Below are 25,456 nucleotides of genomic sequence, written 5' to 3' on the forward strand. Positions count from 1 at the left end.
GTAATCACAACACCATGTATCATGCTCTTCAAAAAAAAAAAAAAAAAACACTATGTATCATGTAATTTCTTAGTCTGATTTCAAAGGATAATATTTTCCCAATATTACCATAACAGAGAAGTGGCCCTACCAGCCAGCACGTGCCCCATCATATACCTATCATGTGACTATCTTTCTCTCTCTCTATCTCTCCTTCATGTCACTTTTCACAGATTTACCTCTCCTCTCTCATGCTTTTTTTTTTTTTTGGTTAAAAAAAAATCTATCAGGCTTTTAGGCTTTTGGCCTTTTCCAATTCACTCTTTAATTTAGCTTTTGAGTACTAATTTGAATTTATTTAATGTTGTCTTAAAAAGAAAGACTTTTTAGTAAAAATCGTCCACTGCTTGCGGTGGTGCAACAAGAAAAGAATAGAAATAGTAGAACAATTTTCAATGTGGAATGGAATCTGGAGCTACAAAGTCTACAACAGTAAGAAAAAGAAAAAGAAAAAAAAGAGATCAGTCATTACTAATATAGACCAAGTAGTCTCACAGAGCGACTGAGAGAAACTCCGACAATTCGGGCCAAAATAGAGAAACAAACAAGTACCCGAAATTCAACCTCGTCCAAACTCCAATTCATATGCAAACCGTGTCTTGTCGTTTCGTGTCGTTTATAGACTCCGACTGTGAGCTTTTCTTTCTTTTTAATAATTAATATATAAAAAAGAAAGACTGAGAGAACTTGGAAGTTCCTGTGTTCTGTTCTGTTCTGTACTTGTGTGTATGTAACTGTAAGAAAGAACTAAAGAAGAAGAAGAAGAAGAAGAGTGAACAGTGAATAGTGATGGGTTGCTTACACTCCAAAACCACACACCTTCACTCCCCAGATGACCCTTCTTCCCTACCCGACTCCAATAAACCCGACCCTACAGGTCTCTCTATCTCTCTCTGCTTCGTTTTTTTTTTTTTTTTTTTTTGTTACTTTGAAGCTAATGATTGAGATCAAGCTGCCTCTTTTTTTTAATACTACTATTGAAAGAACTTTTTTTGGGGTTTTGAAGCTAATGGGGTTCAAGTCAAGCTGGTCTAGTTTGGAGTTTGGATAGGGGTCTTGTTTGTTTGTAACTATTATTTGGGGTTTTGAAGCTAATGGAAATCAACGTGCTCATGTTTTTAGTCATATATATAGACATTGCTTCTTTTGATTTTTTTTTTTTTTTTTTTTTTTGGGGTTTTGAATATTCTGGAGATCAATTTTGATGGGTTTTGTTTATTTATTTATTTATGGGTTTTTGAAGCTAAAAGCTTCTTTTGCTTTCTTACTTTTTTTTTTTTTTTTGGGGGGGGTTGTAATGAATGACATTGAAATATTGATGGGTTTTGTTGGGTTTTGAAGGTAATGGGGATGAAGTTAATGAAGAGCTCCAAGTCCCAGCATTCAAAGAGTACGGACTCAATGAGCTCCGCAAGGCCACCAATGGGTTCAGCACTGATTACATTGTCTCCGAGAGTGGAGAGAAAGCTCCCAATGTGGTTTACAGAGGCAAGCTCGACAGCAACCGCTTAGTCGCTGTCAAACGCTTCTCCAAACAGTCTTGGCCTGATGCTCAACAGTTTGTGGTGAGGAAAAGAAAATGAAATCTCTTTTTTCTTCTTTTTATTTATTTGGTTTTCTTGTTTGGCTGCTGAGGAAAAGAAAGAAACAGGTAAAATATTGTTTGGGAAAAGAGATGGAAAATGTCTTTTTGGTTTATGCTTTTGTTTGCTTTGGTTAATAATGAAGTGAAAAAAAAAATGGAATTAGAATTTGGACTCTTGGATTATGAACCAACAAGGGTTTTGGGATTCAATTCTGTATGGGCTTTTCATTATTATTTTATGACCACTTAAAAAAGGAAAGTGAAATGTTTGGCCTTTAGTTCATCATCATTTAGGACATTCAAGTGAAAATTAATCATTTTATGGCTTTTTGAGCAAATTGGTTTTGAGTGTGATGCTGATAAAAATGTTTGGTCATGGTCATCAGGAAGAGGCGGCCGGATTGGGAAAGATGAGGCATAAGAGATTGGTGAATCTGATTGGTTGCTGTGCTGAAGGAGATGAACGACTTTTGGTAGCTGAGTACATGCCCAATGATACTCTGTCCAAGCATCTCTTCCATTGTATTACTCAATATCCTAATTTTCAGCTTCTTTTGAGCTCATAATAGGACTTAAAAAGATAAATAGTTGCAACTGATAATCAGTTCTCTTTTACTAACACTTTCTCTGTACTAAAGATCTGCTTTATTCTCTCTCTTCCCATATAAGTGAACTTTAATGGCCTGAGCTCAACCTGTGAGTATATTATTAGAAGCTGCAATAGTAAGTACAATGATTTGTGCTTTTCCCATTATGATATTGTCTCCTAAAAGATTGAATCTTATATCCAATGATTAAGTCTACTGTTTCGTTGCTCATACGGGGTTGATATTTTCCATGCAATCACTTAGGGAGCTCTTGAGCTGTAATTTTAACTTGTTATCGTGTGCACAAGTGTGTAGTAGTTATTACTTTGAGCTGTGCTATACCTCTTGGAAATTTTAGAGAACTAAATTGAATGGTCATTGGGTTTTCCTTTCCATTTCAAGGGCTAATTGCCAATCATTTGTACATTGATGGAAATGTTTCTGACTAAGGAAAAGGGTTTTTTATTTTATTTTATTTTATTTTGTGTGTGTGTGTGTGTGTGTGTGTGTGTGGGATTTTTGGGGGGTGGGGGGGGGAGGGTGTGAATTAAACCTGTGACAAAGGGGAGGGGGTAGGGTGCCACTGGACTGTAAGCTCATTGGCGATTGGGGAAGGGGTTTTAATGTGTGAATACAATGTTATTTAGTATTTAGGTTTAAATTTAATGGGGACTACAGTTTATATTTCCTCTTCGGCACTATGTTTCCTTAGATAAGGTGTAACTGGTCTTATAACGCTTCAGCATTATAAAAGGATAATTTAGTGACATTTCCAATCACATTTCCTTTTCCGGTTGTCTCTAAAGTCAGGTGTTAATAATGCCATGTGAAGATTGTAAATAACTCTCCTTTCCTATATAGCTGCCAACTTTCCGAATCTGAAAATCAAAACAATATTGTTGTGTTTGAAGCTTTCATATGGTGTCCAATTTGCATTTAGTTTTGTTACTTTCTTTCTGCTAACATTCAACATGGCTGGCCTTCCATTTAGGTTTTGTACTGGTCATTGTCCTGCCAATAGAGGAAAAACCATAAAGAAAAATTACATGTTAATTGTCACTGGTCATTGTTATCGAAATTTTTGGATTGGAAAACTCCTCATATCTCTTTTTGTCTCTCTAAGCAGATTGTATATCTCCCTTTAATTTTACTTTCACTGATCAATACACATAGGAGCAGTTTTCTCAAATGTTATATTTCTGTTCACTGTTCAGGGCTTCTTGTAACAGTTTCTGCAATTATTTCCTACAGGGGATAAGAAGCCACTGCCATGGGAAATGCGTGTTAGAGTTGCATATTTTATTGCACAGGCACTTGATCATTGTAATACTGAAAATCGGAAAATTTATCATGATTTGAATGCATACAGAGTTCTTTTTGATGAGGTATACTCATGAATTTAATTTTTTATATGCTGTATTAGTTTTCAAATGATTTCACATTCACCTGACTATTATGGGCATTTTGGTTGTTTGGGTATACATTTATGGGAAATTCTAAGGTGACTTAGGTAGTTAAGTTATGGAGCAATATACTGAAAATTTACAGCTTTCAATAACAATTGATACTTACTAATAAATAGGGATGCTCCTTGCATGTTTCTTTACTTTAGTTAGTGATGAATAAGGGAATTTACCAACCAAGTTGTGGTAATCTGGGTCTTACCCAAGTCACCTTCTAAGGACCCTACATTTATTGGTTGTGTATTTGTTGCTTTCATGTTATTCTCACTCTTTAGGCAAGTGCTAACAATTATGTGAAACTCGTGGGTTTATCATGACATTCAATTCGGAATGTCCTCATTCTGTTTTGATGTTTTGTTCGCATATATCCCCATCTTAGTTTACTTAATTATTTTCTTTGCTGAATCCATTTTTCATCAAGTTTCATTTGATCTGAGAACCGTGCGGATCCCAGATAGGAGACTAGAGTATCTGGTCATTATATTACCTCAAATTTGATAGGGATGTTGGGGTACCATGGAATGTAATACGGTGGTTTTGTAATTTACCATATTTGTCTCATTGAATATCCTATATAAATCCTTAAATGGTTACATTTTATTTGGATTAAAGAATATCCTATATAAATCCTTAAATGGGTACATTTTATTTGCATTAAAGAGAATAAGAAAGATGTAGCAGCTTGGGATTTGTGCATGGTAGAAATTAGGCAGAATCTCTTGTGTTTTCCTTTCTCTCATTTCTTCTTTCTTAAACCATTTCATGTTATCTTACACTTGCTAACTTGATATCTCTCTCTCTATAATGCGCGCATGCGCACACAATTTATCATTGTCCTTTCAAGGTTTTTCATGCTGGATATCATGGTGCAGAATCATTATGCTGCCTTGCCTAGGGTCACAAGGGCAGTACTTTGTAACCCACAGGCCTGGGGATGTATCCCATTGATTTCTCCATAACAATTGCTGTGACTATATAACCCCCTTTACCGGGATGAATATGGTTTGAGAACTGCCATTAAGTTGGAAAAGATTCCCCAAATTGTTATTCTATCTTTGTAAATTTTTCTTCATAAGGAAATATTATCTATTGTAATCACTCTGTTATTAAATAGCCCTTAATTTCAGAAACTTTCTTATCAATTAAAAATTCCAAAATTTAAATAATTATAGAATGTTTGAAAATCTTTTAGACTAACCGTTCACTGTGGACAACTAACTTAACGTGGAATACAAAAAGGAATTATGGACTAGTGAATTGGGATTGAAGGAGTTTGATTTATGCATCTGCAAGAAAAGCTCTATTATCCTGTTTGTATTTGAAGGAGGCTTCCATGTTTGCTTCACATTGTTTTTATTCCTTGTTCTTTCATTGTGCCTGAGTAGTAATCCTTATAGGACAGTAATATTCTTTTTTACACTACTGAATAATTTCCAGTTTTCATGGAGTTTTTCTGATATTGCTTTTGACTGCTTTTACCTTAAAATTTTCATGCTTGCATTCTTTTCCTAAGGACAAACACTCTTATATGCGTGCGCGTGTGCGCGCACACACAATCATTTTGTAAAAAACATCAATGTTCAATTTCTTTGGCCAAATAGTATGTCATACTGTAAATTCTTTTTGGTTGGTTAGATTATGACTGATTTATTCACTTGTCAGGATGGTGACCCTCATTTGTCTAGTTTTGGTCTTATGAAAAATAGTCGAGATGGAAAAAGCTACAGTACTAATTTAGCTTACACTCCGCCTGAGTTTTTACGGACAGGTAAATACGTTGAACACGTATCCTTCTGAATGACTGAAATTTGATTGTAGAGGCTATTTCCTTCTTCCAATGCATTTTGCAACTTATCATTAACTAAGTTTGATGAAATGGTCAAATTGTCTTTCACCAACACTATGGACATAATTAGAACAGCCTAGGCATTACTTTACTAAAGCAGAATACTACCATAACCCTCTTCTCTGTCACTCATTGACTTGTTATATTAGCATGACAGTGTAATAAATGGCTCGTTTATGGAGTATTGAACTTCAAGTTTGAGTAGGTTATACTCTTGGTAATAATGCATTTAATAAGAAAATATTGTGACCTATATTTCAAGAGCTGTGAGTTGTCAGATACATGCAAATACTGTTTCTTCTGAGCAGTATTGCCCTACACTAGTATTGATCTGATAATTTAGATGTAGTTGATAATTACAGAGATATGAAGACCCACATCCAGTGAATTTGATTAGTGTCGTACTCTGCAGGAAGGGTCATCCCAGAGAGTGTGATCTACAGTTATGGAACAGTTTTGTTGGACCTCTTAAGTGGGAAGCATATTCCTCCAAGTCATGTATGTTGTCTTCATTCCATAAAATCTATGATTGTTCTCCATGTGTTTGAATTCCAAGGTGTCTTCTTCATCTTTTGTGCAATCACCGTGGATTATAAAAAGGAGTATGTACAATCATATATCTGTAATTCTTCATCCTAAGGATCTAGAGGATTACAGCCTTGCATGTGAGTCAAATATATCTTGAATGCATTCAATGTTGTATTGGATTCCATTATGTATCTAAGTCATGTAAGTTTTTATTTATTTATTTATTTATTTATATTTTTTTGACGTCATTACTACCTCAAACTATTGTGAACAATTGGGTAATGAGAAAGGCTCCACATGGAGTTGTGTGCTCATCAAGCAACTTGTTTCGCATTACAATTCTTTATGAGCTTAGTGTGTCATGACTTTCAGAACTTCTGGGACATCCACAAGTTTTAAATTCGTGTTAATTACTGGCATTGAATAACTTGCTAAAAACTCATTGGTACTTGTTTATATCAGTATTTGGGTTATGCTTACAAATACACAGGCACACACACACACACAAGCTGTAAATGGTTGAATCATATGATGGCCAACACTATTTTGACAATTCCATAATTATTCAAGTGATTATTAAAATTCCAGGCGTTGGACCTGATAAGAGGGAAAAATGTGTTACTGTTGATGGATTCATCATTGGAAGGACAGTATGCCAATGATGATGCTACTAAATTGGTTGAACTTGCTTCAAAGTGTCTTCAGTCTGAGCCTAGGGATCGGCCTGATACAAAGTTTCTTCTAGCAGCAGTTACACCACTTCAAAAGCAGAAAGAGGTGAGATATCATCTTATCTTCAAATCTTGAAAAACTCTCTTCTGGTTGCACATTCCTGCCACCTCTGATTCGCTTTTTGATGTAATCATGCTTTCCTTCCCTTTCTTTTGGTTTTAAATTCGTCCAACTTGTTTTTTTAGGTGGCATCGCATGTTCTAATGGGCCTATCTAAAAATACAGTGGTGATGCCAACTATGCTCTCCCCCCTTGGGAAGGCTTGTACAAGGATGGATCTTACTGCTGTGCATGATATTTTGCTAAAAACAGGGTATAAAGATGAAGAGGGTGCAGAAAATGAGGTATTTGAATGATCTCTTTTATACTTCACACTTTCTGGTTTGACTGTATAAAGTTTTGATACAATTTGATAATGTCGATATTCAAGTCAACATATCCTTAATCACAATTAGATTGAGTTGGCCAAATTTGGTAAACCACAACCATTTTAGGAATTTTGGATTAAGGATATATGGTAAGAAAATTATTTAAGATTAGATAAAGAAAATTTTCTTTCCTGCTTTTTACGAACATTCGGATGTAAGGGAAAATTGTAAAAAAAAAAGAAAAGAAAAAAAAAAAGAACTATCACCTGATTTGTAATTGCCCCCAAAATTTTGAAATGACCAATCTGGCCCTCTGCTGCACTCAAAATTGCAAATATTTAACATCACATTTCCAATTTTGAGTTTTTAGAAGGCTTAAGCGAATTCATTGTGTTTGGATGGGAATTATGGGGGCTATTTGATGAAAACTCTCTTCAGTTTGACAGAAAATAATAATGGTAGGATGCTATTTGTAATTTTGAGTTAAGGTAGGATGTTAGTTACTCAATTTCTAAGTTCAGGGTGTACATTGTAAATTGGGTAATAGTTTAGGGTGGTTTTTGTCATTTAACTCAGATGTGAAGTATGGTTCATTCTCATGTGTAGTTGACACAAAATAGACACTTCAAAGGAGCTTTCATTGTTGCAGACAGTGTGTTGATCATGATGCTCCATCCTTCCTGGGCATATTTGAATCATTGAATGCCATGGTTGCATTTTTTTTTTCAAGTGTAAAAATAGTTAATGCATGTTGAACGTTCAGTGATCCAATAATTATGAATCAGAGAAATATAATGGGAGTAGGATGATAAGTTTTGGCTGCAATAGCCTGGAATCTGGAGATGTGTCTACACTTTGTCAATGTTTGTTCTTAAAATTTTCCCTTTTGGCATATCAGTGTTGTGTGTCTCAGCTGTCATTTCAGCACAAGTTGTTTCCATGCAATATAGAAATAGGAATATTTTGAATGACTTGATATTTAATATTAGGTTCGCGATTTTGCTTACTTCTCATGATTGTTCTTATTTTGGGTTCATAGTATCATTAGTCTATCTACTCTGTTTGTTTGACAATGTGATCTGTATATGTAGCTGTCATTTCAAGAATGGACGCAACAAGTGCAGGAAATGTTGAACACAAAGAAATTTGGGGATATTGCATTTAGGGACAAGGATTTCAAGAGTGCAATTGAGTATTATTCGAAGGTAGATGCACTCTGTTCCTCTGTTTTCTTTACCTATAATAGTGTAATATCTTCTCAAAATCAGATCCTTCCAGAACTAAGTTGATAGTTTTAGTATGCACTATGCACCATGAACAGGGATCATAAATATATTTAGTATTTTGGAGTGTTAACCAGTAAAAAAAACTTTAATTGTATTCCGCTTACATATGTTTCATTAGTCACTATACAAATGTTCAATCACTGGAAATTAAGATTCTTTTTGTTCATGGGTCAGATTATTACTGAAATGCCCCTTTTTCTTTGTGATAAATAGTTAGTAGTAATGATGTCGGTTCCCTCGGCTACTGTCTTTGCAAGGAGAGCCTTCTCATATTTGATGAATGGCCAAGCAGAACTTGCCTTGAGAGATGCCATGCAGGCTCAAGTGTGCATACCAGAGTGGCCAACTGCATTCTACTTGCAAGCTCTTGCACTCTCAAAGCTGGGAATGGAAACTGATGCACAGGACATGCTCAATGATGGGGCAACCTTTGAAACAAAGAGACAAAATAGCTGGCGCGGCTAAATTCTGAGATTGTTAATATACTTAAATTTCAATCAGTCCTTAGTCATCATAGTGCTGTGAGAAGATTGTCTAGAATAGAAAGATTAATGTGGTAGGGAAAAATGAATAGTGGTAGTAGTAGATGTTTTCAGGAAATTCTAACAGATATTGTGTTGCCAACATAGTTGAAAGTTTGAGCAATGTATGAATGTAATTTCTCAAAAGATAAAAAATAAGTTTTTGATTTATCAGTTACAGATTTACTGCGTGAAATATTTTTTTTTTGTGGCATCTTGTTGCCTGGCAGAATGATGCTAGTGACAGAAATACAAATAAAACAGGTTTTTTTTTTCTTTTCTGTTTCTTTTGAATTGTAATTCTTTTTCTGGTGGGTTTTTGAAGCCGCCTGTTATATTGGATGTTTGGAACAGTTGAGGGAGATTCTTTAAATCAATTCTAAGGCTTAACCTCTCAGGGTCTCATTCACTTCAACATGATATTTTTAAATTACAAAAGAGTTATCAAATTACTTTCAAAAAGCTCATTTTATATTCGAAGAATTTTCCTCTTCTTGTATGGTGGGATTATTGGGCCAAAGTCATTAAATCAATTATGTCTAGTTTTTAGCAAGAATACAATTATATTTGGCAGGGATAGAAGTTTCCATTCTAAGATTAAAAAAAAAAAAAAAGAAATAAAAAGAAAAGAAAGTTTAACTTTTTACTTTTATACCAAGCGAGATTTACTATTTTTCTTTTGCTTTCCCCTTGAGAAATTATTCACTAAACATGGAGGACCATCAATGTCTAGTGGTCATCCTCATCCCAATCAATAATATAGTGTGTTAAATTTAATTGAATTAGTTCCCAATCAATGTTATGAATACCGTTTCAGAATCTGTTTGGATTTGTCTATTGGAATGAAATATTTCGGTACCGATCTATTTTGACGTACCGTTTTAGACCGTTTCGGATTACCACTAATAAATAAATAAAAATATAATATAATGGATTTAATATATTTACTTTTAAAAAAAATTCTCAAATAAAGTTAGCATTTGGTTATTAAAAAATCATTTGTTGCATTTTTGTAAATAAAGTGAACATGTTGACTAATTAATAGCCAAGAACATCCTTGAAATTTAACTTTTTCCATTTCCCAAACCCACCCATGTGAACCTTTCCATCTCTTTATCACCTACTCCATTTATTTCCTTTGTCTCACACTTCTCAATGTTCTTATTCAAGAGTTTCAACTTTCAAAAGTCTGGAGCCTCACCACTCACCAGCTCTGTCTCGGTCTCTACTCTTTGTTCTATTTTTTGTTTCCTCTAATTCTTTCTTTCTCTGCTGTGTTTGTTTCATTTTATTCTTCATTATTGTTTTTAATTCTTGTGTTTTTTCTTCTTCGTTTTAAATAGAGACAAAGGCAGTGGAGCTTTTTTATTTTTATTTTTTATGGTAAGGCAGTGGATCGGACATCAAATTCAGGGGAAAAGGCCAAAGATTCATACCGGCCGAATCTTTAATCTCGGCCGGTATTGACCGAAATGGGCCTAAATTCCACCCGAGGTGGAACAGGGGTGGTTGCTGTTCCGGTTTACTCACCGGTATGAGATTTTCCAGCCATTCCGGCCGGAATGGAACGGAATTAATAACAATGTTCCCAATCATAGTACACAACATATATTGTGGGAATGACAATAGTGCGGGGCGGGTCCAAAGGATGAGACCTTCCGCACCATCTCACATGATTTTATCTTACTTTGCCCCATCCCTTCCCCTTGGGGCCTCGCGAAGTTCCACCCCATCACGTAAAACTCTACTTCTTTTTAATTTGCTTACAACTATTACAATTGTTTTTTATAAAACCTATTTGGTTAAAAAAAAAAATACTTAAAACTACAAATAAATTTATCTCATCAAATCAAACTAATTTTTAGCAAAAATTGAATAATATTATTAAAGTGTTTAATAAGACAATATTATAACAAAAACAAAAATCTCATAACACAAAATCAATGATTCAATAGTATATAAATTTGTTTATAATAAAGACAAAAGAAAATGTTAAAATTGATACCTTATTTCCAACCTTATTAGAGAGAAAAAAAAAAAAAAGAGGCAGAAAACTTTGTTGGGTAGAATAAAATAAGTCGATGATATGTTTGTTTAAATAGTAGGATTTTAAGGTGTGAAAAATTTACAGTTTAACCCCTATCAATGTGGGTGGGTTGGGTCTAAAAAGTCTAAACACATCTCCGCCCCACCCTACCTTGTGGTGCGAGACTAAAATCTTGCCCCATCCCCACCCCACCACCTTTGTGGGACAGAAAAAACCCGTGTTGGGCGAAACGGGGAGGGGCGGGGCAAAATTGCCATTCCTAATATTTGGCAAGGATAAATGTCCCTTCCATACTAAGAAATTTTTTAAAAAGAGTTAAGTCATCTTTACTTTTATACCAATGCTCCATTTATTTCAATGAAAAACTTTATGTATTTATGCATTTGGTAACATTAAAAAAAAAAGGTTGTGGGTTCTAGTTAGGTCAATTGGTAAAATTTCTGACAGTTGAATAAGAGATCTGGAGTTCAATCTTTGGTTACACCAAAAACCGATTGGTGTATTAGTTTGATGATAAAGAGCTATCATCAAGAGCGGACGCCATGTGTGAGATACTTATAAATAATCTCTTTCCTGAAAATTAAAACATAAAATAAAAATATTATTAAAACATAAAATAAAAATATTAAGCATAAAGAGAGTTAGAGAGAGATTTGGTGACAAAAAAATATACCATGAGGTATGAGCTCTTGAAATTTAGGTTAGCTATAGAAATTGGATCTTCTTACTTGTAATCATTATAAATCCCTAAATCTTGTGTTAATGAAACCCAAAACTTTCAATTGAACGAATATGAGGTCACGATCTTGGATTTCACAGTTGTGATACAAAGTTTTTCTTGATTTTCTTTTAGATCCATTTTGTTTTACATATTATGTCTTAAAAGTGTTTTTCTAACAGAAAAGTGTGAGGGTGGGTTACGACTGTATAATGGAGCTAATCTTGGGTGTGTCGATTAATACTTTTCAAATCACAAGTAGGCAAAGTAAAATTGGCCCAAACCATAGGTAGGTAACATGTAATAATTGCTTTTTATTAAGTAGGATTCAACATTTGGATTGGAGAAGAAGGGATGCTTAGTACTTCCCCCTCTACATATCCTAATTCCTAAACCGAATGTTATCCTTATTTTCTTATAATAAGTCAATGTTATCCTTTATGATCTAAGTGATGAAGTAAAGATGTTTTTCTTATTTATTGGTTTTGGTTCGAATATATATGAAAGCATTTTGTACAACAAAATCAAAAGTAATCCCGATCGGTAACTTCTTATTGATAACTAACATTGTACATGCTTTGCTAATAAACCTAGTGCAAGTTTAGCATTAATCTTGTGGAAGGTTTCTTGGTCAACTAATGCACACTTAAGGATTAATAAAACTCATTTCTCAAATGAAAAAAGAAAAGAAAAAAAGGGACAGAACTCATTTGATTAACCATTATACATACTCTTCTAGAAAAACCACTCTTTTATGTCATATATTATGTTAAGTGCATGTGTCATGACTCATGAATGATGTTTGTCACGGCCGGCAGGTAAGGAGCAGCATCAAAGAACAGCGAGATGGTAAGATTGACTTAAACTACACATCTTTTTGGCTTGTAGTGTTTGGAGAAGGAATAGGTTAATGTACTGAAAGCAATGTCAATTTAATTTTATTATCTTCTAAATATTCTTTACAAAGTAGAAGGAATATCGATTCCTTTCAAGACAAATAAAAAGGTTCTTGGTCAACTATAATGCCCACTTTAAGGAAAAGAACCCATTGATTAACTACTATACTCTTCTAGTACAACCAAAATTCAATATCTCTACTTTCTTTTTCTTGTATAATCTCTTAAAACAAATTCCAACAGATCAAGAAAAGAATATATATTATATTCAAATGAGTTCTATTCCATTTTTTTTAATAAATCTACAAACCTTGTATAAGTGAGGCATTAAACTGTTTTTAAGGTTATCAACAAGTACACTTATGTTTCTCAAAAAAAAAAAAAAAAACAATTACACTTATTTTCCTAAAAAAAAAAAAAAAAATACCCTCTTTAAGTTACAGCAAAAACTCTATTTAATATTTAAGTGTGACATGGCCGCTTGGCAGGTTTGAAGAAGCGACAAAGGAAAGACAAAACACTAGCATTAGTTTATGTTGAAGCATTGGAATGTGACTCTACTGCACAATTATCGCAAGCTATAATAGACAGACAGCCGACAGGCATAGGCAGAAATGTCACGGGATTTAAAATTGATAAGTTTTATTTGGTTTTGTGAGTTTCTTAATTGAATCTGCATTCCAAGAAGAGCTGAAGATGGAGCAGGGTTTTGGATGGATGGTTTTCACAGCTTTGGTGGGTGGGTCTGTTGCAATATATTGGTTGCTAAAGGGTGCAAATCAATGGTACTATGTGAGTAGGTTGGGTAGAGAGCTGTATCCACTTCCTCCAGGTGATATGGGGTGGCCTTTGATCGGGAACATGTGGTCCTTCCTATTTGCTTTTAAGTATGGTGACCCTGATTCATTCATATCCAACATGGTTGCCAGGTATCTCTCTCTCTCTCTCTCTCTGAGCTTTTTTTCTTTTTTGCAGTGGAAAAAACTCTTCCGCACTCGTTTAGGTTCACCATTTCACACACATTTACAATTGATGCGAGTATGTCCACAATTGAACACATAAAATTAGATGTGAAATAATGAATGTGTGAAAATCAAAACTTGTCTGTAATTAGTGAGTACTAAGATGATGGAGTAAGTGCAGGGCAGTTTCTTCCTTGGTGCAAACCCGTTAATCTACGAGAAAGATGAAAATAACCCATGAGAAGCAAAACAAGCATTAACATGTTGACATGCATGCACAAAATTATGCAAAAAATAGCTAGGCATAATCTCAACCTGATTGGAAGAATTTCACAAATGCAAATATGTTGCCGAGGAATTTTTTTTTTTGAGAGATTTTTATTTTTATTTTATTTATTAATGAACGTCAACTTTATGGCTATCAAATTACAGACCAAAGGCGATTTTGGTGGTGATATTTAATTAGTCGGTCACTGGGATTTCAATTATAAATATTTGATCCTTAAATTTTGGGTCAATATCAATTTGGACTTTGGATTTTCGTATAAATTAATTTGATCCTTATTATTTTTAACTTGTAAATTTACAATTAACTTGCTGCCAATTTCCGTTATTGAATTAACAGTAGTGATCAAATTACTGTAAGTTGAAAATAACAAGAATTAAATTAATTGCTACCAAATTGACAGTAATCTCAAATGTAGGGATCAAAATGATATTTTTACATAAATTTAATCATTTAAAATTTTTATTCTAATATTCTAACACTATAGTTGACCATCACGATTAACCACGATGTGGCACAAATAATTAGCAAGGTGTGACCAGTAAAATTTATGATTCCTCGACTAATTCAAATTGCTCATTATTAAGAACGACTATTGTTATCATAATATATATAAATTTTGGTTTGCTTTGGGAATCTGCAGATTTGGTCGCACAGGAATCTACAAGGCTTACATGTTTGGAAGCCCAAGCATCATTGTCACATTGCCCGAAACATGCAAACAAGTGTTGATGGATGATGAAAGATTTAAATCAGGTTGGCCTAAATCAACTAATGAATTAATGGGGAGGAAATCATTTTTGGGCTTATCTGGTGAAGAACACAAGCGTCTGCGCAGGCTTACAGCAGCACCAATTAATGGCCACAAGGCACTGTCTATGTACCATGAGTACATCAAGGAAGTAACCATAAATTCATTAGATGAACTTGCTAAGACCAACAAACCAATTGAGTTCTTGATTGAGGTCAAGAAGATCACCTTTAAAATTATTATGCACATTTTTTTGGGCAGTGAGGTTGATCCAATGATGAAGACTTTGGAGGAGGAGTACGCTAATCTAAATAATGGATTAAGAGCCATGGCCATTAACCTGCCTGGATTCGCATTCTATAAGGCACTTAAGGTTAGATCCAATTATATAAATGTTTCTTAATTTCATCAAAGCTCATGTGTCTACCTGTTTTGCCACCACAATACCATTGGGTGTTTTTTTTTTTTTTTTTTTTTTTTTTTTAAAATTTTTTTTTTTAATTTCTAAATTATGTTTAGGTTTAGGTACCTCGTATGGAAACTTGATATACAATTTCGCTACACACATGAAATTTCACATAAATTTTTACACCCTCTCTCACATAGATTGCCACTCATGGCTCACCTTGGGTTTACCATAAACCCAACAAAAGAAAGAGGGTGCAAAAATTTCTATCCATACCCATTAGAACTGACCTGATAGTTCGACCCGAACCCCAAAGAAAATAACCCAACCCAAACCCAATTTAGATTAAAAATGGGTTGGCTCGTGACTTGACTCATTTTTTTAAAACGACGTTTTTATTTTGTTTTCTAAATCAGATTTGTTTTATAATTCATACTTCTATTGTTTGCTTTTTTTTATATATATAAAAACATTTTTTGATTTATTTTTAGGAGCACATTGTCATTGTATGTATAAATAAAGAAATGATCGCCACACCATTATTTAAAAAAAAAAAAAAATTAAAAGTTAAAAACTGAAACAGTAAAACACTAAGCTATCTAAGATTTGGCAAAGGTTGCTTAGAAGAATAATCTATAAATTTCTATAAAAAATATACTCTAACAAAAAGTGGAACTATTTTCTTCCCCTAATAGGCTAATTGAAAAAATAAGTCTGAATGAGGTTGCAACTTGCAATTAACTGACCATTCCGGCACAACCATAGGGTCCATGCTCCGTTCCACGGCACTAATTCATAGTCATAATATCATTAATGAATTTTGAATTTGAATTGAGTAAACTTTTAAATATTTACTTTTTAACTAGTTTGTCTAAGTTTTTATGGTGGGTTTGAACCTGTGGGGCCCAATAATTTATGGGCCAGGCCCACTTGCTCATGGGGAGTCCGAAGGCCCAAGCCGAAAAAGGTTATGACCCAAGCTCAAAAATATAAGGCAAAAAATGGCCCAGAGATGCAGCCGAGGACAGTTTAGTCCTCGGTAGACCCAAAGCTCCCTTGAGAAAAGGGGTAAAAAAGAGGTATAGGAACAAATCTGTAAGGAGATCTAAAATATCTTGGGAAAGTTACCCTTACTACCCTTCCCAGATAAGACTCTACACCTAACAGAGCCGTATTCTTCAGCTTTATCAACCATCCCCAACAATTCTGGGATTAGACTGACGGGACAAATATCAGTCTTGTAAAGGTTGACTCTACACGTGGACGAAGGATAGCGAACGCAGGCTAGTATAAAAGAAAAAGGAGGAACTCCCATCCCGGGGGGGAGAAAAAAAGACTCCATGGATGAAAACATCTTAACAACTCATGCACATCACAGAAAAAACCCACCGTTGGGTAACCGGGGTAAGACCTTAACGATCCTCGGACCAAGTCCGAAGAGACCAACCCCGCAGGATATGACGCTATAAGGTTTAAATGCTCAAACCCAACTCATTTTTCTACATGAATTCCTCTAAAATCAAGACCGGACCATCGCCCCGTGATCAAAGGCAAGCCTTTCAAGCCCACTCTCTACAAATCATATTGTGAGGGATTTTTCATGTATGAGCCCAACATCATTATTGGGCAGTTAAAAAAGTCGTGTCTCTACAATTGGCGCCGTCTGTGGGAAGGCTTGCGTGTTGGCGCGGCTGGCGGTGGAGTCAGGTCTATATCAAGCAGAGGTCCGCGAAGTTTCCTCCATCTCCGGCGACATGCAGTTATTGCTTCGACATAAACTTCTGCTAGGGGCTACGCCTTGCAGTGCCAATGGCGTGGGCAACTCTAGGGGCTTCCGGTCTCAAGCCAACTCTCCCCGCCCTGGTCTAGGGGCTAAGCTTCGAAAAATAAATAAATACAGAGAAAAAACTACTTAAAATTACAAGTTTTGGACAGAACCAAGGCCTTGCATGGTCCTCGGACTCAAGCCTATGGGGAAACCAAGTACTCAAAAGAAAAAAGCACAAGTTTTGGACAGAACCAAGGCCTTGCATGGTCCTCGGACTCAAGCCTATGGGGAAACCAAGTACTCAAAAGAAAAAAGCACAAGTTTTGGACAGAACCAAGGCCTTGCATGGTCCTCGGACTCAAGCCTATGGGGAAACCAAGTACTCAAAAGTTTTGGACAGAACCAAGGCCTTGCATGGTCCTTGGACTCAAGCCTATGGGGAAACCAAGTACTCAAAAGAAAGCAGCACAAGTTTTGGACAGAACCAAGGCCTTGCATGGTCCTCGGACTCAAGCCTATGGGGAAACCAAGTACTCAAAAGTTTTGGACAGAACCAAGGCCTTGCATGGTCCTCGGACTCAAGCCTATGGGGAAACCAAGTACTCAAAAGAAAAAAGCACAAGTTTTGGACAGAACCAAGGCCTTGCATGGTCCTCGGACTCAAGCCTATGGGGAAACCAAGTACTCAAAAGTTTTGGACAGAACCAAGGCCTTGCATGGTCCTCGGACCCAAGCCTCTGGGGAAACCAACTACTTATAAGGAAAAACTACATTACAGGGACCTTAGGATTTATCCGAGGAAAACTCTCCACTAGCAATTGGGGAAGTTCCTAAGTTGCGAGGATTCTCAAGTCTGCTTTCGAATCTTCAGCACCAAAGGGATCGATGCAATATAGAGCAATATGTCGCCTGAAAAGCGATCGGGGTTCCCTACTGCTCAGTCAACTCCTCGGATGGATTATTTCGAGATTATCATTCTCGGACGGTATTCTCGCACTTATCACAGAATATTCAGTTGTTACCTTGGTTAGTTTCCTAAATTTAACTTACTATGAATTATTGTCGTAATGCTTGGTAGTGTTGGTAAATCAGAATTAGTTGGATTATGTTTCAAGGTTTCATGCTCTAAGTATCATTGAAGAAACACACACATAGAGCACACCCTTTCACAAAATAGTGTTGCAAAAAGAATAGTATTCAAAACAAATAAATAAACTCCCCTTTTTACTAAAACAAAGAAATAGTACAGCGTACAATGAAAAGCTGGAATCAGGTTATGTCAAAGCTTACTATATAATTGAAAGGGAAAATACAAGAGAATAAGGCAAAGCCGAGGAGGCAGTACAGACGAGAGGTTGGCTTCTAAAGCTAACCACATAATCAAAAGGAAAGATACAAAAGAATAAGATAAAGCCGAGGTGGTGGCACAGAGGAGAGGTTGGCTACTGCTTCAAGACCTTGTTCTTCCTCGATGCTTTTACGTGCCCATAACTCAGGCAGCAAAAGAACCTAGCTTGGGGCCTACACCGTCAAAGAAAAGGTGCAGAGAGAGCCCAGCTTCAGGTTAGCGTAGCTGAAGAAAAGGTGCATGAAACCTAACTTGAGCCTCACATCACTGAAGGCAAGGTGCAGGGAGCCGGAAGTTGAGGAGCCTTCACCAAAAATTTGCCTGCAACCAGGCAGAGGCGATGATGGCGGAGAATCTTTCTTCTGACACACCAAAATTCTGGCATGAACAGAACCTGCTTCGGATTTTGACTAAAAGGGGGAGAAACACCCTTTCCCCTCTTTCGAAACGGAATATTCTCTTGAATTTATGCCTCCTTTCCCCGTACCTCACTATTTCGAGTCTCAGGAGGACACGACGCCTCTGTGGCGAAGAGAGTTCCTTTTCCCCAATCCTCGCCTCAAACATGTTATACTAAGGGAGGATAGCACCGGATATGGGAGTTGTGATTTGGGAGGAAACTGCAGGATTTATGCGTAGGTAAAGCAACTTTCTCTCCTATTTATTTAAAAAGATAAGGTGGTGGCATTTAATTCACGTAGCGTCCCAAGGAACGCTACAGACAAAATGACTCTGGCTTAATTTCCAACGCCACCTGCAACCATGAGATTAAAGGAGTCTCGTGAAGGCGCACCTCGAACACTGGGACGCCAAAGATTACCGCGTGACCAAAGATTACAGAAATACCTCTTAATTTGTGGGCCTAGTGAATTTGCGGCCCAGACCCGTTCTACATGGAGGCCCAGGGACTATGACCCACGCCGAGGAATAGCCGTTGCCGAGGACAACCTCCTGCTCGGCACCTCGTGAAATACCTGAGGAAAGGGAGCAACTGAACTCAAAAAAGTTTTGGACAGAACCAAGGCCTTGCATGGTCCTCGAACTCAAGCCTATGGGGAAACCAAGTACTCAAAAGAAAAAACACAAGTTTTGGACAGAACCAAGGCCTTGCATGGTCCTCGGACTCAAGCCTATGGGGAAACCAAGAACTCAAAAAAGTTTTGGACAGAACCAAGGCCTTGCATGGTCCTCGGACTCAAGCCTATGGGGAGACTAACTACTTGGATGACAAAACTAGGTGTTGGACAGAGCCAAGGCGTTGCGAAGTCTTTGGACTCAAGCCTATTGGGACGCCAACTACTCGGATGGGGAAAGTCCTCGGCTCAAATACTGTAAAATGTTAAGGCCAATAAAAGTATTAGGATGATGGCGAGACACCCCACTATTCGGTAGCCTAAGGGGGCTGTTCATTTTTGCGGGTGATATGTCTTCGGATGACTACTTCCTACACCGCATAGAGCATCCAGTTCTAATCTTGGCATTGTTTTGGGTAAGTATCGTTATTCACAGGTAGGCATTGCTGTGTCAAACAATTCTATTAAAGTTATAGTGATATCTTTTTGTTAGCAAGTATTTTGGCCTTAGTTATCATTGATTCAAATGCTATACTATTATGCCGAGCAGCGTTTGCAAATTTGTAAAAACATAGAGACAGAACATGCGAAGTAAGATAACAACAATTTTTATTAATATGAAAAATTATTACAACGTACAAAGAGGGGCTTAAACAAGTCTATACAAAAGGTGAACTGCCGAAGCAGCGATAACATCCGCAATACAGATAAGTAAACATTCAGGTGTCTTTTAAACTCGTCTTCAAAGTCTCTCCAATCTCTGCCTCAGTATTGCTCATATTGAGAGAAGAACCTGCTTTAGAAAAAGATGAAGGAGAAGGAAGAAGAAGATGAAGGAGAAGGAAGAAGAGGATGGAGGAGATGAATGAGGAAGATGGAGGAGATGAATGAGGAAGATGGAGGACATGAGTAAAAGAAAGAGGAGAAGAAGAGGGAAGAGATGAAAAGAAAGAGAAATGAGCAAAAGAGGGAGAAGGAAAAGTACCAGGATGGACCTGGTGGTGGAAAGAAGAAGAAAGAGAGGCAAAGGGAGGCGCCAGTGAACGAAGAGAGGAAGAAGCAGGGGCACTTAGTCCCTACCCCAGTCCTGACTCCTAACACACTGGTGCCATGTTAGATATGCTCATGAGAGAGCGGGTGGTACTGATGATGTGCTTCCTCGGCTCAGTCACGCCGAAAGTGTGACGTGACGAGTTCCTGCTTTGGATTTTGGCTGAAAGGAAGGCGAGACAAATCTTGAGTCTTCGCCATCCTTGCCCTGACCGAGCCATTTCGAGCTTCGTTAGAACATGGTGTTTCTAGGAGGGGAATGGTTTTTTCATTGCTTATTACTACGGTGAGTGTATTTCAGGTTAAGGTATAACCGGAGAGTAAAAGTAAACTCCGGAAGGAATCTAAGGGTTTCAAATTTTGGGGGGATTAGAGGGATTCATTTGTGGGAGAAACAACTCTTGTTTCTTCTCTTTATATAGGGGACGAAGAGGAGAGTACTTAATGTGTTTAGATCTCCAAGGAAATCTGCAAACAAGAATACGTCCGTTTCATTCCCCCAAGCCATCAAAAACCGTTGAATCTGGGAGGTCTCGTAAAGGGAAGATATTAAAGACGCGCTTCGGATTACCAAACGGTATAAGCGCATCGTGCGCAAATTAAGGGGAGCATCTTGTAGACCGGTACACTCCCTGGGCAGGTGAAGAGTCACCGGCGTCAGTCAAGGGCTAAATTGAATGAGCCATAATGAAGGCTCGGTATTACCAAAACCCCCCTCTCCAATCATGATGTTGGACAGCAGGGTTTTGAGGGGCTATTGTGGGGCCCAATAATTTATGGGCCAGGCCCACTTGCTCATGGGGAGTCCGAAGGCCCAAGCCGAAAAAGGTTATGGCCCAAGCTCAAAAATATAAGGCAAAAAATGGCCCAGAGATGCAGCCGAGGACAGTTTAGTCCTCGGCAGACCCAAAGCTCCCTTGAGAAGATGGGTAAAAAAGAGGTATAGGAACAAATCTGTAAGGAGATCTAAAATATTTTGGGAAAGTTACCCTTACTACCCTTCCCAGATAAGACTCTGCACCTAACAGAGCCGTATTCTTCAGCTTTATCAACCATCCCCAACAATTCTGGGATTAGACTGACGGGACAAATATCAGTCTTGTAAAGGTTGACCCTACACGTGGACGAAGGACAGCGAACGCAGGCTAGTATAAAAGAAAAAGGAGGAACTCCCATCCCGGGGGGGAGAAAAAAAGACTCCATGGATGAAAACATCTTAACAACTCATGCACATCACAGAAAAAACCCACCGTTGGGTAACCGGGGTAAGACCTTAACGATCCTCGGACCAAGTCCGAGAAGACCAACCCCGCAGGATATGACGCTATAAGGTTTAAATGCTCAAACCCAACTCCTTTTTCTACATGAATTCCTCTAAAATCAAGACCGGACCATCGCCCGTGATCAAAGGCAAGCCTTTCAAGCCCACTCTCTACAAATCATATTGTGAGGGATTTTTCATGTATGAGCCCAACATCATTATTGGGCCGTTAAAAAAGTCGTGTCCCTACAGAACCTAAGTGTTGGAATTTGTTTAAAAAATGTTCCTTTTTCATTCCAAGTTTGGTGGCTAGAAACTTAGTTTTTTGCTTCTTTTTTTTTTTTTGGGTAATTATTTGTTGCATAACTTACTAAGGGTCAATTTTTTTTTTTTTTTTAAATCATGTGAAAAATATGGTCACCCTAACACAACCCAACCTGACCAGTAATCCGATTGACCAAATACATTTTTGACACAAATAAGAATGACCCAATTTTGACTTGAATCCAATTTAGACTCAAACCCAGTTAACCCAACACAAATCTGACCTGACCTGACCCATTTGCCAGGTCTACTATAATACCCATTGACTAATTGGCTAATTGATTTATAAAATTGGTCTATCTTTTGGGGGTATGTTTGGTTTTTGGGTTTTCAAAAACTTTCTTAAAAAAGTTTTATTTATTTTTTAGTCTAAACTAAAAGTTTTTTTTTGGGTGTATTAAATTAAAAACGTATTTAGAAAGATTTATTTGATTTTTTTTTTATACAATTTTTAGAAAATAAAAACTTGAAAATTTGTTTGGTAAAAAAATAAAAATTTATTAATATATATCCTACATTGAATGACAAGACTGCAAGCCGCATTCGATCACAATTACCCGCAAGTGGTCCAACCATAAAACCCATGTCGCTGCCACCTCAGGAAAGCCCATTAACAAAAATCTAAAAACTCACTCAGTGAAACACCCACAATCAAGACCCATATAGCCAATGACCACAAAACCCAATTGACAAACCTATTGTACTGAACCAATCAAACCAATAGGTGAAAATTCGTTGTGAAAAATTCGTTGGGTACTTTCTGACATTTCTAACAGATACATCTGGTTCAAAACTCCAATTTTCCAACTATTGAATTAGAAAAAGAAAAAAGAAAAAGAAATAGATAGTACATTTGGGAGTTAATTTTTAATACATTTTTTTAATAGTGTTCATTGTATTTTGTTTTTCAAGGGATGGAAACAGGTTTTAAAGATGAATCATCAAAATAATAATAAAATAAAAAAGATTAAACAACTAAAAGAACTTCTCTAGTTATTTGAAAATTCAATATAAGCGTCATTATCCTTGTAACTTAATTGATGGCTAGCTTCTCGTGATTTCAATGAAAATGCTTAGGTTTTAAATCCTCTTAAGTAGATATAATTCATAACGAAATAATTGTTTCATCATTGTTATTTATTTTTTTTATTTTTTTATTTTTTGGGGTTCATGTTGACATCTAGGGACTTCTGTGTAATTTAAGCAAAACTCCTCCCACAATTGTTTTATTTTTATTCAATATATATAAGAGAAGCGTATTGATCACCATAGTTATTTTACTTGCATAAGAGTAACTTTGTTTTCTAAATTGATCAACTGAATAATGATGTTTCATGCATCAGGCTCGGAAAAAGCTGGTAAAGATCCTTCAAGCTGTTGTTGATGGAAGAAGGGCAAGAAAAAGTAGCAATCTTTCAGAGACACAGAAGGATATGATGGAGTTATTAATGGATGTTGAAGAGAATGGCAGAAAATTGGACGATGAGGAGATCATAGACATAATCCTTATGTACTTGAATGCTGGCCATGAATCTTCAGCCCATGCCACAATGTGGGCAACCCTCTTTTTACAACAACATCCAGAATGTCTCCAAAAAGCCAAGGTGGGTTGGACACAACTTCTTGATTATCGGAAAAATTTGCATAATCTATAATTTTTTTTAGATTTGCAGGGTTAAGAGACTATAGGTTCACATTTTCTCTCATTCCATTAACACTATTAGCTAATGCATGCATTTCATGATATACATACACCGCTTTGCATGGAAATCACCGATGCATATAACCTTAAAATTCTCTAAACATCTAAGGGCTCATTGTATTATTATTTTTTTAACGCAGGGCTTGTTGTACATAAATTACATTATCTAATTTTGTTACGCTGCTATTGTGTGTTAAGGTAATTTAATGGTTTGTCAACGAGATAACACGTAAATTCAGTAGCATGCATATGTGTACTATTGTTGAGATCTTGAAGGCTATTTTTGATAAACCTGAACTTTTCAGAGAGAGCAAGAGGAGATTATTAGAGGAAGACCATCAACAGAGAAAGGATTGATCTATAAAGAAATTAAACAAATGGAATATCTCTCCAAGGTATGTTTGTAATATAACAGGTTTGCTTATCCAATTTATGTGTTATACATTTAGGCAAAACTTATTCTAAGTAAGCAAGTTCTATCTTTGGATTCAAAGGTTATTGACGAGACGTTGCGGGCAGTTTCTATTTCATTGTTTACTTGTCGTGAGGCAAAAACTGATGTTAGCATCAATGGTTAGTGCTCATTCAATTACCTTCATTTTCTCTAATTTGTTTGTTTCTTATATTATAATTCATTAAGAATTAACATGTATTGCAGGTTATACAATACCACAAGGATGGAAAGTGTTAGTTTGGTTTAGGGGAGTTCACATGGATCCAGAAAATTATCCGAACCCCAAAGACTTTAATCCTTCGAGATGGGAAGTAAGATTATAAGTCTTTTTTTTTTTTTTTTTTCCTTAAGCAACGCATATATTTTTTACTTTACAAGGCAGTGGGCACATACATTTGTTATATGAAATGCAGGAGAATAAACACAAAGCTGGAACCTTTTTTCCCTTTGGAAGAGGGACTAGGCTATGCCCCGGAAGTGATTTGGCAAAACTTGAAATTTATACTTTTCTTCATTATTTTCTCCTTGATTACGAGTGAGTTCCTTTGGTTTTTTCCTTTCATTTTCAATTTTTTTTAATTAATATTTTATGATTTTAAGAGAATTTGAAGTCTGAAAAATTCAAAGCCCACCAAGCCATTAGTGTCTCTTGTATTATTTGTGTGTCTGAATCAAATCAAGGCCCATCTAAATTTGGGTTGATAGAACCTATATATGTTAACCTAATTTGGATTCCTTTTGCACGCATAAAAAATTAAAATGCTTTAATATATATCTTCAATCTTTGTGTGACACCAAAATTCTACCTTCCTACTTAATGCAGCTCCACATGATTTACTTTAAACCCTTTGATGTGCAGACTTGAACCACTAAACCCAGGAACTAGTGTGACATACTTACCTCATTCAACGCCTGGAGACAATTGCCTTGCGAAAATCAAGAAGCTCTCATCATCATCATCATCATCTTACAAAAAAGTCTAGCTAGTGTTCTATCTTGATGCTCTCATTGCTGCCAATAAACATATCTCAAGTTATCATTGTACGTTTATTTTAGGCAACAAAAACATACAATATGGAGAAGATTAGCTAGTGTTAGTGTTCTATCTTGATGCTCTCATTGTTGCCAATCCTTCATGCCCTTTTTTACATTTTAGGTACTCAAATAAGTTTATATTTAGCGTAGCTGCAAAAGGCATTATGGTTTATTACTAGCATGTTTTTTCAATATAGCCCTTCTTTTCTTGCTTTATCACTATTAATATTGGGTTTCGGTCTGCCTCCGGAATAGCGAATAGTGATGCATTTGTTTATTTATTTTTGTTATGATTGGTTTTGATAATGCCTCAATTTAAAGGACTTTGTCAAACAAGCCTTGACATACAAATGAATAAATGTCTCAAACAATGAAAAGAAGGGGAATTTTATTCCTATTTAAAAAGATTGAATCATTACG

At 36.3% G+C, this 25,456-nt stretch overlaps 2 protein-coding genes across 2 annotated transcripts; both read left to right on the plus strand.

The window, feature by feature from the left end:
- Nucleotides 1-406: 406 nt before the first annotated feature.
- On the plus strand, nt 407-9,135 carry LOC126709114 (serine/threonine-protein kinase BSK2). The gene is made up of 10 exons (XM_050409209.1): nt 407-916; nt 1,381-1,604; nt 2,011-2,146; nt 3,463-3,596; nt 5,337-5,442; nt 5,933-6,018; nt 6,637-6,825; nt 6,966-7,124; nt 8,240-8,353; nt 8,648-9,135. The coding sequence occupies exons 1-10, from the start codon at nt 829-831 to the stop codon at nt 8,897-8,899; spliced, it is 1,488 nt and encodes a 495-aa protein (XP_050265166.1). The 5' UTR covers nt 407-828; the 3' UTR covers nt 8,900-9,135.
- Nucleotides 9,136-13,118: 3,983 nt separating this feature from the next.
- LOC126709977 (ent-kaurenoic acid oxidase 2-like) lies at nt 13,119-25,208 on the plus strand. The gene is made up of 8 exons (XM_050410359.1): nt 13,119-13,545; nt 14,508-14,988; nt 23,189-23,449; nt 23,853-23,942; nt 24,042-24,120; nt 24,206-24,312; nt 24,415-24,536; nt 24,861-25,208. Exons 1-8 carry the CDS (start codon nt 13,313-13,315, stop codon nt 24,982-24,984), a joined length of 1,497 nt encoding a protein of 498 aa, XP_050266316.1. The 5' UTR covers nt 13,119-13,312; the 3' UTR covers nt 24,985-25,208.
- Nucleotides 25,209-25,456: the final 248 nt, after the last annotated feature.

The sequence above is a fragment of the Quercus robur genome, chromosome 12 (genome assembly GCF_932294415.1).
Source record: "Quercus robur chromosome 12, dhQueRobu3.1, whole genome shotgun sequence".
NCBI lineage: Eukaryota > Viridiplantae > Streptophyta > Magnoliopsida > Fagales > Fagaceae > Quercus > Quercus robur.